The sequence below is a fragment of the Ranitomeya imitator genome, chromosome 4 (assembly GCF_032444005.1).
Source record: "Ranitomeya imitator isolate aRanImi1 chromosome 4, aRanImi1.pri, whole genome shotgun sequence".
Lineage (NCBI taxonomy): Eukaryota > Metazoa > Chordata > Amphibia > Anura > Dendrobatidae > Ranitomeya > Ranitomeya imitator.
In genome coordinates this window covers 358,435,794-358,450,153 of record NC_091285.1, presented here as the reverse complement: position 1 = coordinate 358,450,153, position 14,360 = coordinate 358,435,794, and the positions used below count along the sequence as shown (strand labels likewise).

At 48.7% G+C, this 14,360-nt stretch overlaps 1 protein-coding gene across 1 annotated transcript in view; it reads right to left on the bottom strand.

Annotated features, from left to right (window-relative positions):
• The window catches only part of SYPL1 (synaptophysin like 1), a 34,520-nt gene extending 30,715 nt beyond the window's left edge, over positions 1-3,805 (bottom strand). The window contains exons 1-2 of the mRNA XM_069765081.1: positions 3,570-3,805; positions 3,413-3,484 (exon numbers count right to left, since the gene is read on the bottom strand). Of these exons, the coding sequence (XP_069621182.1) occupies positions 3,413-3,484; positions 3,570-3,587 (90 nt within the window). The 5' untranslated portion in view covers positions 3,588-3,805. The remainder of the gene's footprint in view (positions 1-3,412; positions 3,485-3,569) is intronic.
• Positions 3,806-14,360: the final 10,555 nt, after the last annotated feature.

Below are 14,360 nucleotides of genomic sequence, written 5' to 3'. Positions count from 1 at the left end.
GAACTAGCGGGGGTGCCGGTGGACATGGCAGACTGAGAGACGGTGAGAGATGGTATTGTTGCCGCCGGTGCCCTAGATGCAGTGTTTCCTACTACGAAACTGGTGATTCCCTGACTGCTTTGGCCTGGCAAAGAAACCTGCACAGATAGTGCAGGTGGTGCGGAAAATGGTGGCCCTACACTGCCGGAAGGAATGTTGCGTTGCTGACTAGCTTCATTGGCCGAGGGTGCTACAACCTTAAGGGACGTTTGGTAGTTAGTCCAGGCTTGCAAATGCATGGTGGTTAAATGTCTATGCATGCAACATGTATTGAGACTTTTCAGATTCTGTCCTCTGCTTAAGGTAGTTGAACATTTTTGACAGATGACTTTGCGCTGATCAATTGGATGTTGTTTAAAAAAATGCCAGACTGCACTCTTTCTAGCATCGGATACCTTTTCAGGCATTGCAGACTGAGCTTTAACCGGATGGCCACGCTGTCCTCCAACAGGTTTTGGCTTTGCCACGCGTTTTGGGCAAGATACGGGCCCGGCAGATGGAACCTGTTGCGATGTTGATGCCTGCTGCGGCCCCTCCTCCTCCGCTTCAGAACTGCTGCCGCCTGCACCCTGTTCCCCCAATGGCTGCCAATCGGGGTCAAGAACTGGGTCATCTATTACCTCTTCTAGTAGCTCGTGTGCAACTTCGTCTGTGTCACCGTGTCGGTCGGTGGTATAGCGTTCGTGATGGGGCAACATAGTCTCATCAGGGTCTGATTCTTGATCAGCACCCTGCAAGGGCAATGTTGTGGTCTGAGTCAAAGGACCAGCATAGTAGTCTGGCTGTGGCTGTGCATCAGTGCACTCCATGTCAGATTCAACTTGTAATGGGCATGGACTGTTAACTGCTTCACTTTCTAAGCCAGGGACGGTATGTGTAAAGAGCTCCATGGAGTAACCCGTTGTGTCGCCTGCTGCATTCTTCTCTGTTGTTGTTTTTGCTGAAGAGGACTAGGAAGCGACTTGTCCCTGACCGTGAACATCCACTAACGACGCGCTGCTTTGACATTTACCAGTTTCACGAGAGGAGGCAAAAGAGCTAGAGGCTGAGTCAGCAAGATAAGCCAAAACTTGCTCTTGCTGCTCCGGCTTTAAAAGCGGTTTTCCTACTCCCAGAAAAGGGAGCGTTTGAGGCCTTGTGTAGCCGGACGACGAACCTGGCTCCACAGCTCCAGACTTAGGTGCAATATTTTTTTTCCCACGACCAGCTGATGCTCCACCACTACCACTACCCTCATTACCAGCTGACAATGAACGCCCCCGGCCACGACCTCTTCCACCATACTTCCTCATTGTTTTAAAAACGTAAACAAACTAACGGTATTTGTTGCTGTCACACAAATTACACGGTGAGCTATAACTTCAGTATGATTTACCTACCCCTTTACAGGTGAGTGACACCACAACGAAAATCAGGCACAATGTTACACACTCTGTTGTTGGTGGCAACAAATGAGAGAGATGCCACACACGCAGGACTGTCACTGAAGCACAAATGTAAATATTAATCTCCCACTGATTTGATTTTTTTTTTTTTTTTAAGGGAGACTTTAGGGAAAAAAAATAATAGAATAAAATGATTTTTTCAGGAAGAATTTAGAAACCAAATAAAATAAAATGATTTTTTCAGGGAGAATTTAGAAAACAAATAAAACAAAAAAAGGCTTTCTATGGCCCACTGAGTGAGATGACGCACACAGGAGTCAGGAGTGGCACACAAGCCCAGAGGCCAATATTTATCTCCCACTGATTGATGTAGTGATTTTTTCAGGTAGATTTTGGAACCCAAATCAAGCTAAAAAAATAATAGGCTTTCTATGGCCCACAATTGGAGAGAGAGAGAGAGAGAGAGATGGCACACCCAGGAGTCAAGACTGGCACACAAGCAGAAAGGGCAATATTTATCTCCCACTTTTTTTTTTTTGTTCCAGGGAAAATTTATAAACCCAATAAAAAAAATAATAAATAGGCTTTCTATGGCCCACTATTTGTGAGAGAGATGGCACGCTCAGGACTGGCACACAAGCCCAGAGGCCAATATTTATCTCCCACTTTTTTTTTTTTGTTCCAGGGAAAATTTATAAACCCAATAAAAAAAATAATAAATAGGCTTTCTATGGCCCACTATCTGAGAGACAGAGAGAGATGGCACGCTTAGGACTGGCACACAAGCCCAAAGGCCAATATTAATCTCCCACTGATTGATTTATTGATTTTTTCAGGTAGAATTTAGAACCCAAATCAAGCAAAAAAATAAATAGGCTTTCTATGGCCCACTGAGTGAGAGATGACACAGACAGGGATGGCACTCTAGCAGAAATGCCAATCTTAATCTCCCACAAAAAAAAAAACAAAAAAACAGGGAGTGTCCTTCAATTACTATCTCCCTGCAGTAATCTCAGCCAGGTATGGCAGGCAGCAATAAGGAGTGGACTGATGCACAAATTAAATAAAAAGTGTGGACAAACAAAAAAGATAGCTGTGCAGAAAGGAAGGAACAAGAGGATTTGTGCTTTGAAAAAAGCAGTTAGTTTGCACAGCGGCGTACACACAGCAATGCAGCTATCAGGGAGCCTTCTAGGGCAGCCCAATGAGCTACAGCGCTGAGAAAAAAAAAAAAATGTAGCTTCCACTGTCCCTGCACACCGAAGGTGGTGTTGGGCAGTGGAAATCGCTACAGCACAAGCGGTTTGGTGGTTAATGGACCCTGCCTAACGCTATCCCTGCTTCTGACGAAGCGGCAGCAACCTCTCCCTAAGCTCAGATCAGCAGCAGTAACATGGCGGTCGGCGGGAACTCCCCTTTATAGCCCCTGTGACGCCGCAGACAGCAAGCCAATCACTGCAATGCCCTTCTCTAAGATGGTGGGGACCAGGACCTATGTCATCACGCTGCCCACACTCTGCGTTTACCTTCATTGGCTGAGAAATGGCGCTTTTCGCGTCATTGAAACGCGACTTTGGCGCGAAAGTCGCGTACCGCATGGCCGACCCCGCACAGGGGTCGGATCGGGTTTCATGAAACCCGACTTTGCCAAAAGTCGGTGACTTTTGAAAATGAACGACCCGTTTCGCTCAACCCTACTGGTAGATCTGCAGCAGCTAAAAACACAGATTTTCATCAAATTACAGCAAGCAGCTCTGTAAGTGACACGACTGGAATCAGCGTCTCCGCCCATAAATCATGCTGCTCTAAGGGGATCAAGAACCGGGCGACAGAGCCCCTATCCATCCCAGTGGGCATGCGCTGGCCGGTGCCCATGCGGCAGACGCCGGCTCCGGCCTGTGACGGCGGCCCCTCCCCGGCTTGGCACACCCGGTGGGGCCTCCTGTCACCGCACAGGGTGCGCCCGTGTCCCGGCAGCTCTCACTCACCCACTCCAGCACCTTGATGAAGCCCAGCGGCTCCTTTAACGGACTGAAGTTCAGCTGCAGGCCCGACATTTTCTGTAACGGCAGAAGGCAGGAAGTTAGTGAGCGCGGGACGGAACAGAGCTCGCACCGGAACACGGACGGCGGCCTCCCGTCCTACCTGAGTCAGGCTGTTCATTAGTGACGTCAGGTCGCCACCTCTCCGGGGAGGGAAAAGCGCGGACAACCAGAGAAGCACACAGCACCGCCCTGCTGCGTCACCGGCAGGGTCTCCAACAGCTGCGACAGTAACGGTCCCGGACAGCCGGCTCTCACCGCGGCAGCTTCCTGCAGCACCTGGAACTCTCAACTGTCTGCGCGACGGGGGCGTGGACTCGGCACAATGGCGGCCGGGACACGCCCACTGTCACATGCTCCGTAACAGCTGTCTCTTCCTGTCAGTCGGCTGCGTAACACATGACGGTCAGGTGACATCCACGTCGCCAGCAGCATTCTTTGTGTGGAGAGTTGGTATAAAAACGGGGTTGTTCCGATGTCAGAGAAAATGAGGTGCGCTGGGACACGATAGCGTTAGGCTACGTTCACATTAGCGTTGCGCGCCGATGCGTCGGCGACGCAACGGCGACGCTACGTGCGACGCACCAAAAACGCGCGCAAAAACGCTGCGTTTTGCGACGCGTGCGTCGTTTTTTGACAAAAAAAGGACGCACGAAAAATGCAACTTGTTGCATTTTCGTGCGTCCGACGCTAGCGTCGAAAATGACGCACATGTCGAAAAACGCAACCAAAAAAACGCACGCGTCCCCTATGTTAAACATAGGGGCGCGTCGCCGCTGCGTCGCCGACGCAACAGCGACGCACATTAGCGTAACGCTAATGTGAACGTAGCCTTACATGGGCGGCCACACAGCGCACCGAGGAGGCTCCATGCGCTTCTCTGCGCCACTTCTCACCGTGTGGTGCTCTGTGAAGGGAACCTGACAGGACAAATGTGCCAACTATGGCTGTATGGGGCGTGGTGTAAGAAAAAAGTCCCGGCCATGTAGTAATCCGATGTGAGAAGGCGAGGTGTAAGGTGTATGCAAAGCAGCCTGCGAGTGCATTGGGGGCGTGCACACTCAGCCTTGTGCGCAGGATACGCCCCCAGTGCTGCTGGCACAACTTTTCTCATGTGTCTCCCCTTTGTCACTGAGAACCTTATCTGCTGCATCCTCATTATAACCCCTTCCCCCGCACCCTTATTATAACCCCCTCCCCCGCGCCATTATTATAACCCCTTCCCCGCGCCCTTATTATAACCCCTTACGCCGCTCCCTTTTTTACAACCCCTTCCGTCGCGCCCTTATTATAACCCCTTCCACCGCGCCCTTATAACCTTTTCCCTCGCGCCCTTATTATAACCCTTTCCCTCGCGCCCTTATTATAACCCTTTCCCTCGCGCCCTTATTATAACCCTTTCCCTCGCGCCCTTATAACCCTTTCCCTCGCGCCCTTATAACCCTTTCCCTCGCGCCCTTATAACCCTTTCCCTCGCGCCCTTATTATAACCCTTTCCCTCGCGCCCTTATTATAACCCTTTCCCTCGCTCCCTTATAACCCTTTCCCTCACGTCCTTATTATAACCTTTTCCCTCGCGCCCTTATTATAACCCTTTCCCTCGCGTCCTTATTATAACCTTTTCCCTCGCTCCCTTATTATAACCCTTTCCCTCGCGTCCTTATTATAACCTTTTCCCTCGCGCCCTTATTATAACCCTTTCCCTCGCTCCCTTATTATAACCCTTTCCCTCGCTCCCTTATTATAACCCTTTCCCTCGCTCCCTTATTATAACCCTTTCCCTCGCTCCCTTATTATAACCCTTTCCCCCGCGCCCTTATTATAACTCTTTCCCTTGCGCCCTTATTATAACCCTTTCCCCCGCGCCCTTATTATAACCCTTTCCCCCGCGCCCTTATTATAACCCTTTCCCCCGCGCCCTTATTATAACCCTTTCCCTCGCGCCCTTATTATAACCCTTTCCCTCGCGCCCTTATTATAACCTTTTCCCTCGCGCCCTTATTATAACCCTTTCCCTCGCGCCCTTATTATAACTCTTTCCCTCGCGCCCTTATTATAACCCTTTCCCCCGCGCCCTTATTATAACTCTTTCCCTTGCGCCCTTATTATAACTCTTTCCCTTGCGCCCTTATTATAACCCTTTCCCCCGCGCCCTTATTATAACCTTTTCCCTCGCGCCCTTATTATAACCCTTTCCCTCGCGCCCTTATTATAACTCTTTCCCCCGCGCCCTTATTATAACTCTTTCCCTCGCGCCCTTATTATAACCCTTTCCCTCGCGCCCTTATAACTCTTTCCCTCGCGCCCTTATTATAACTCTTTCCCCCGCGCCCTTATTATAACTCTTTCCCTCGCGCCCTTATTATAACCCTTTCCCCCGCGCCCTTATTATAACCCTTTCCCCCACACCCTTATTATAACCCCTTCTGCCACAGCCAATCAGTTTTTGGGCTTTTGTTTTTCCTCCCTTTTTTTTCCCTCAGGAGTCCTAACTTTTCACTGACATCCACATGAGGGCTTGTATTTTGTAGTTTTTAACAACCCCATTTACTGCATGTATACTGGAAAACCGTAAGGAAATTCCTAGTGCTGTGAAATGGTGGCCTTTGTTGTTTATAGATGTTGTGTAGTAAAAATGACTCGGTAAAATGAGCAGTACAGTTCAGTTCACTTATCGGATAACCATATTAACTGACGGCCAGGGTCAGTGCCAGCATCGGTTCTAGCTGTTTAACCCTCTAGATACCTCAATAGCAACTGCTGCATCTAGTCAGTTGTAAGAAGGAGGGGGCTCTCTCCTTGTCACTGTTGTGGAGTGCTGATGGTTGTCATGGCATCCAGAGCTCAAATTCTGACCTCAAAATATGCCAGGTATGGTGGACTGGCACTGACAAGTCCAATGCATTGCAATTCTTATGAAGCACTTGAAGGGTTAACAAACTTCCAGAATACAGTTTTGAATACTTGAGTGTGGAGTTTTCTTTGGGTGGGTTCTGACATACATGCTCCACAAAGTCGTTTCGTAAATTTTGGTGAAAAAAATGAAACTGCTGGAAAACATTTGAGCCTTCTAAAAAAAAAATGTTTAAAGGGAACCTGTCACCCCCAAAATCGAAGGTGAGCTAAGCCCACCGGCATCAGGGGCTTATCTACAGCATTCTGTAATGCATTCTGTAATGCTGTAAATAAGCCTCCCGATGTATCCTGAAAGATGAGAAAAAGAGGTTAGATTATACTCACCCAGGGGCGGTCTGGTCTGATGGGCGTCGCGGTCCGGGGCCTCCCATATTCATAGGATGACCTCCTCTTCTTGTCTTCACGCTGCGGCTCTGGCGCAGGCGTACTTTGTGTGCCCTGTTGAGGGCAGAGCAAAGTACTGCAGTGCGCAGGCAGCGGGAAAGGTCAGAGAGGCCCGGCGCCTGCGCACCGCCCATCGGACCAGACCACAGCAGGAACGCCCCTGGGTGAGTATAATATAACCTCTTTTTCTCATCTTTCAGGATACATTGGGGGCTTATCTACAGCATTACAGACTGCTGTAGATAAGGCTGGGTTCACATTGCGTTAGTGGCAGTCCGCTAACGGGATCCGTTACATAGCGCCACTAACGCAATGTAACGGATCTGTTAGCGCACCCATTGACTGCAATGTATCGAACGCATCGCTAATGTATGCCATTTTTGGCATGCGTTAGCAATGTCCCGTTATTTTCTGACGGACCTTGAACGCTGCTTGCGTTTTTCGGTCCGTTCTCGCTAGCGCAGATGCGCTAGCGGAATCGCTAAACGCAATCCCTTTTTGTACATTGCGTTAGTGCAATCCGTTTAGTGCATACGCTAACGGAATGCGCTAACGCAATGTGAACCTAGCCTAAGTCCCTGGTGCAGGTGGGCTTAGCTCATCTTCGATTTTGGGGGTGACAGGTTCCCTTTAAATGATTATACAGATGTAAAGCTTAATGCAGGTGTTGAAAAGTGCTGCAAAGTAAGGCTGGGTTCCCATTGCGTTATGGGTCCGCGTTTAACGGACAGCGTTGCACCTCGAAATTAACGCCGTGCAACGCGTCCGTTAACGCGCCCATTGAAGGCAATGGGAACGCGCTTCACTAGCGCGTGCCATGTTCGGCACGCGCTAGCGACGCGCCGGTGATTCCTGGCGCGCCGCGGACGCTGCTTGCAGCGTCCGAGGCGCGCCCGCGGTCCGTTCCCCGCTCTCGCAGATCAGGGATCTGCGAGAGCGGGGACGTTACCGCGACCCCGACCGCAGCCCCATAGAAAACATTGCGTTAGCGCAATCCGCTAGCGCTAGCGCTAAACGGATTGCACTAACGCAATGTGACCCTAGCCTACGGGTTCCTTCAGATATCTGTAATAGTCTGTCCGATGTCGGCTCGCAATGCACAAACTGGCTGCACACCTCCTGACCCCAGCATGACAGTGTTCTATATTTCTAGGAAGCTGTCATGCTCGGGTCAATTATGTGGGATCAGTGTGTGCATTGTGATCCGATATTACACCGATTATCACGGCCATCTGAAAGAGAATGCTTTCAAAAATAGTTCTGTTAATAGTTGTTCTCATCAATTTACAAAATACAAAACTGGGGTATATGGGTATGAAACTCTCCACCACAAGCTGTTGTAATTAGTGTTGAGCGATAGCTTCCGATATTCGGAAATATCGGTATCGGTTTGGATCGGCCGATATCCAAAAAATACCGATACCCGATACCAATGCAAGTCAATGGGACACAAATATCGGAATTAAAATAAGCCCTTTCTGTCCTTGTACATCCTGTTCCGGAGAGGGGAAGAGTGTGGGCGGTGCATGGGCAAAGGCTGAATGTCTGTGCGGGACCGTGGGGGCTCTGTGCGGGCCTGCCGGGGGTCTGTACGGGCCTCTCGGGGGTCTGTGCAGGCTGCCGGGGGTCTGTGCGGCCGGCCGGGGGTCTGTACGGGCCTCTCTGGGGTCTGTGCGGCCTGCCGGGGGTCTGTACGGGCCTCTCGGGGGTCTGTATAGGCCTGTCTGGGGTCTGTGCGACCTGCTGGGGGTCTGTACGAGCCTCTCCGGGGTGTGTGCGGGTGTGCAGGCATCGTCCGATGGGACTACAAGTCCTATCGGGCTATGCCTGCTACAATGGCAGTAATTGACACATTAGCCAATGATTTGACAGTAGTAGTCCCATCATCCGGCTAATGTGTTGAATGTAAAAAAACAAAACATGCATGCATCCATACTACATGCATCCATACTACATGCATCCATACATACATACATACGTACGTACATACATACTACATACATACTACATACATGCATACATACTACATACTACATACATTCAACATACATACAAACAACATACTACATACCACATACTGTAGCGTTTCCCTTACTTCGGGTCTTGGGGGACAATCGCTTTGCATGGGAATAACGCATACAGGCATGATTTTTCCACAAATTAAGTCCGTTCCGGTTTACTAAAGCGTCATAAACCGCACCGTAAGCCAGGTTACACACAGTCTGTTACTTTAACACGTGTGGCTTTACAAAACATGCGGTAGTTACTCCTGCCAGTGTTAGTTCACAGGGAAACTGCCTCACTGGGATCACCGTCCTTGTGACCAGGGCACCTCGGATAGTCCAGACCCACAGTAGGAACTGTAGCTTCCCCAAACACAGAAACTGTCTCAGGCTCTGTAGATGCAGCCTTTCCATGTGCTTCCAGGAAGTCCAATCACAGGCACTTCCAACACACAGGCCATCAGTCCATGATCTTACCAAGTGCTTACAGGACTCCAGTCCATCCGCGGACAATCCAACACTCTGACCATTCCAGGATTCACACTCTTACCAGGTGCTTGCAGGCCTCCAGTCCATCCCAGGACAATCCAACACCCTTGAGCATTCAGTCCATAGCCTCAGCAGTGCTTCCAGGACTCCAGCCCTCTTCAGGACAATCCAAACCACACAGACTATTGTAGGACTCACTCTACAGTGCTTCCAAGACTTCTCCAATGCCAGGAGAATCCAACACTGACCCGTCCACTAGGTCCACGATCTCAGTAGTGCTTGCAGGTCTTCTCCAATGCCAGGAGACTCCAACACTGACCAGCGAGGACCTTGCACATGGACCAAATGGATCCATACACAGGAACCATGTGACCCACCCACACCCTAGTCACATTACATACCTGTAACCACTCCCCTGGGTGGGAGTGTGGGTGTGTGTGGCTAGTTTGACCCTCCCATCTCTCATAACCAGCCCTGCCAGTCTCCCATTAGAACTACACCATTACTTGTGGGACTACAGGTCCCAGAACACCAACCAAACTTCAGACTGACAGCGCAGAATGTCCTCCTCTGCAACACACACCGGCCATTTAAACTCCTGCCGGACTTTGTCTCATCACATTTATGCCTCCTAACGCATCTTGAAGCGCACACACAGCGCCCCCTGGCTGTAACGTGGGTCACCGCACCACAATACATACTACATAAAATACATTCATACATACTACATACAATACATTCATACAATACATATAACATAGATTACATACTCACCATTACTTGTCATTTTGATCCCCAAAGACAGTGTCATCTGTAAAAAAGATTAAAATAACAAACAACTAATATACTCCCTGATCCGCAGAAATCCACGAGTGTCCCATGACGATCTCCCGTGGAGAATGGCAGCATCAGCTGATGCAACCACTCTCCAGGGGCTCCAGGAACACAATGACGGGAGGAAGGTATCCTACCGCACTGTATTCCTCCGCCGCTGTAAAAAAAAATAGTCCCTAGTCTCACTTTTGGCATTGCTGTGTGAGAAATTTTCCCACGCAGCAATTGCCATAAAGTGAGACTCTGAGAGGTTATTATAGTTCAGTGATGCACTGCAGGAGCCATTATCTCCTGTCAGTGTGTCACTGAGGGTCCTATAGAGCAATGACATCACCTGATGTCACCGTTCTATAGGGGAGATCGTCGTGGGACACTCGTTATTAATTGGACTACGGCGGACAGGTAGTATACGGTTTATTATTTTACGTTTTTTGCAGGCGCTGAAGTATGGTAAGTATGGTTAAATGAAGAATATTAAAATAATTTTTTCCTAATGTGTGTGCAGCCCACACAGCTCCCCGAGAGGCCCATACAGACCCCCGGGCAGGCCACACAGACCCCAGAGAGGCCCGTACAAATGCCCGGCAGGCCGCACAGACCCCCGGCAGGCCGCACAGACCCCCGAGAGGCCCGTACAGACCCCCGGCAGGCCGCGCAGACCCCAGAGAGGCCCATACAGACCGCCGGCCGCACAGACCCCCGAGAGGCCCGTACAGACCCCCGAGAGGCCCGTACAGACCCCCGACAGGCCCGCACAGACCCCCCCATGGTCACGCACAGACCCCGCCCGCACACACAGACGCAGTCTCCGCCCACACACCGCCCACTCTCCATTATAGTGCATCATTGCACTATAGGAACTTCAGATTCCGGTATCCAATATCTTAAAAATATCGGAACTCAGTATCTGATATCCGTTACAGCGAATATCGGCCGATACCCGATATTTGCAGTATCGGAATGCTCAACACTAGTTGTAATGTTTTTTTACTTAGTTTGAACCATCCTATTTAACAGTGCTTTAAAGACGAAATCATCATTCTTTCCTTCTGGGACTCTCAATGTAAATCTTATATGTCTTTGGAGTGGGGATGAAACCCCCACAGACACGGGGAGAACTTACAAACTCTTTGCAGATGTTCTCTTTGGTGGGCTTTGAAGCCAAGACTCCAGCATTGCAAAGCAAGTGCTAACCACTGAGCCACCGTGCTCACTGAAAAAATCTGGGGGTTTTGCCTTCCTGTGGATCAACATATTAAAGAGAACCTATCATCACAATTTAGCATGTTAAAGTAAAGGCATAGCCATAATGGCGCTGTTATACAGGTTCAGTAGATAGATATATTTAGTGAAGAAAACCGCCTCCTGGTTTTTCTTTAATCAGCATTTGAAGCTTGGGTGTAATAAACTTTAGGTGCATAGGGGCGGGAATATGGGTAGGGTTTTCGATTCTGGCGTGGCCCCTCTGCCTGCTTTCAGTGACCGCCGATTACAGTCATGAATATGCGGCTCCACCTCCCATAGGGGTGGAGCCGCATATTCATTACTGTAATAAGCAGCACCACGTGACCGCTCATACAGGAGAAGGTGCGGCGAGGACAGGACGCTGCGAAGGAGCCGGGTGAGTATTTTAGTAACAGCAGGGGGGGGCGCACAGGGGGTGGGAGGGGGCTTGGCGACAGGGATCTTTATTTTAAACACGAGGACAAAAAAAAAAAGGGATTTTTCATATCTTCTTTCCAGCGAACGCTGCTGGAGAGAAGATATGAATGGTCGCTTCAGCACCAGATGCAGGGGACAGCGCTTATCTCTAGCGCTGTCTCCTGCACGCTCCGTGTGGTACCCAGTCGGCACACGTGTGCCACATTGATGTACCACGGGAGCACACGGACAATTCCGGTACCAATTTTTCCGGTACCGGAATTATCTGGACGTGTGAGACTGGCCTTACACTGATTGTTTGTTGTCTTGCTGCAGAACAGGACAGAGAGTAGAGGGACCCACTGACATATTTAGCACTTAGCACGTTAGTATCTAATAATGAATTCAAGTTTGTCCCCTGATGATTTTTCTTGGATGAAGCGCATTGGGATGTGTATTTAAGGGACTGTGCAGGGCCTCTCAGCCTAGGGGTAGTTGTGGACTGCCCTTGTCAGGGCAGAAGTCTTGGGGGATTAGTTTAAGGCTGTGTACACGTTCAGGATTTTTCGCATTTTTTTCGCTTTTTTTCGGTGGGAAAAACGCTTAAAAAACGCATACATAAGCATCCCATCATTTTTAATGCATTCTGCAATTTTTCTACACATGATGCATTTTTTCCGTGAAAAAAAAGCATCTCAGTAAAAAAACTCATCATGTTCATTAATTTTGCGGATTTTTCGTGTTTTTGCCGCTATTTTATGCATTGGGAAGCTCCGGAAAAAAAACGCACAAAAAAAGTCAAAAACGCGAAAAAAACGCATGCGGATTTCCTGCAGAAAAAGTCCGGTTTTGTTCAGGAAAATTCTGCAGAAAATCCTGACGTGTGCACATAGCCTAAATCTAGCCCCACAGGGACTGATAGGGGTATGTATTGTCCCATTCCTTCTCTGGAGTACCATCCAGGAGGACACTATTTGGGCAAGTGGACTAAAGGAACTGGTGAGACCGCTCAAATTTATTTTTCCTTTCCTGACTTAAGCTCCATCTGATATATTATTACATACAGATGTAACGCATTTTTTCTGTTTGGGCTATGTGCAATCACAAACATATTAAGGCTACTTTCACACATCAGGTTTTTGCCGTCATGCCGATTCCGGCATCACGCCGGAGCGATGGATCCGGTGTAAAATGTGAAAAACTGATGAAAAGGATCCAGTTTTACGCCGGATCCGACTAGCGGAACTGGCGAAAAACTAGATCCATTTCATCAGTTTTGCATCCGTTTCTTCAGTTTTTTTATCCATTTTTTTCACGGATCCGGATTTTAAAAACGCCCCTGGGAGGCTACCAAATGTGATTGGCTACTGAAAACCTATATATACAGTGTTCCTTCAACCCATCTGTGACAGGTTGTGGAGGAGCAAGTGGTTGGAGAGCAAGATCGATGTCATTATTGCGAATATTCTGAAGATCAACGTGGATTTTACTGTGGAGGCGAATCGTTTGAGAGCGATTGTTCTGGAGAAGGCGCGAGAGAGACAGCGGCGCATCATGCGTCAGTGGCGACGGCGTTTGTGGATCCACCCCATCACAGCACAGAGAATGATGCGGGGAGTCCTTTCTACTTTATACATGGAGCTACGAAGAGACCCAGAGAAATTTTTCAGCTACAGTTAGGGCCAGAAATATTTGGACAGTGACACAAGTTTTGTTATTTTAGCTGTTTACAAAAACATGTTCAGAAATACAATTATATATATAATATGGGCTGAAAGTGCACACTCCCAGCTGCAATATGATAGTTTCCACATCCAAATCGGAGAAAGGGTTTAGGAATCATAGCTCTGTAATGCATAGCGTCCTCTTTTTCAAGGGACCAAAAGTAATTGGACAATGGACTCTAAGGGCTGCAATTAACTCTGAAGGCGTCTCCCTCGTTAACCTGTAATCAATGAAGTAGTTAAAAGGTCAGGGGTGGATTCCAGGTGTGTGGTTTTGCATTTGGCAGCTGTTGCTGTGAGCAGACAACATACGGTCAAAGGAACTCTCAATTGAGGTGAAGCAGAACATCCTGAGGCTGAAAAAAAAGAAAAAATCCATCAGAGAGATAGCAGACATGCTTGGAGTAGCAAAAACAACAGTTGGGTACATTCTGAGAAAAAAGGAATTGACTGGTGAGCTTGGGAACTCAAAAAGGCCTGGGCGTCCACGGATGACAACAGTGGTGGATGATCCCCGCATACTTAATTTGGTGAAGAAGAACCCGTTCACAACATCAACTGAAGTCCAGAACACTCTCAGTGAAGTAGGTGTATCTGTCTCTAAGTCAACAGTAAAGAGAAGACTCCATGACAGTAAATACAAAGGGTTCACATCTAGATGCAAACCATTCATCAATACCAAAAATAGACAGGCCAGAGTTAAATTTGCAGAAAAACACCTCAAGAAGCCAGCTCAGTTCTGGAAAAGTATTCTATGGACAGATGAGACAAAGATCAACCTGTACCAGAATGATGGGAAGAAAAAAGTTTGGAGAAGAAAGGGAACGGCACATGATCCAAGGCACACCACATCCTCTGTAAAACATGGTGGAGGCAACGTGATGGCATGGGCATGCATGGCTT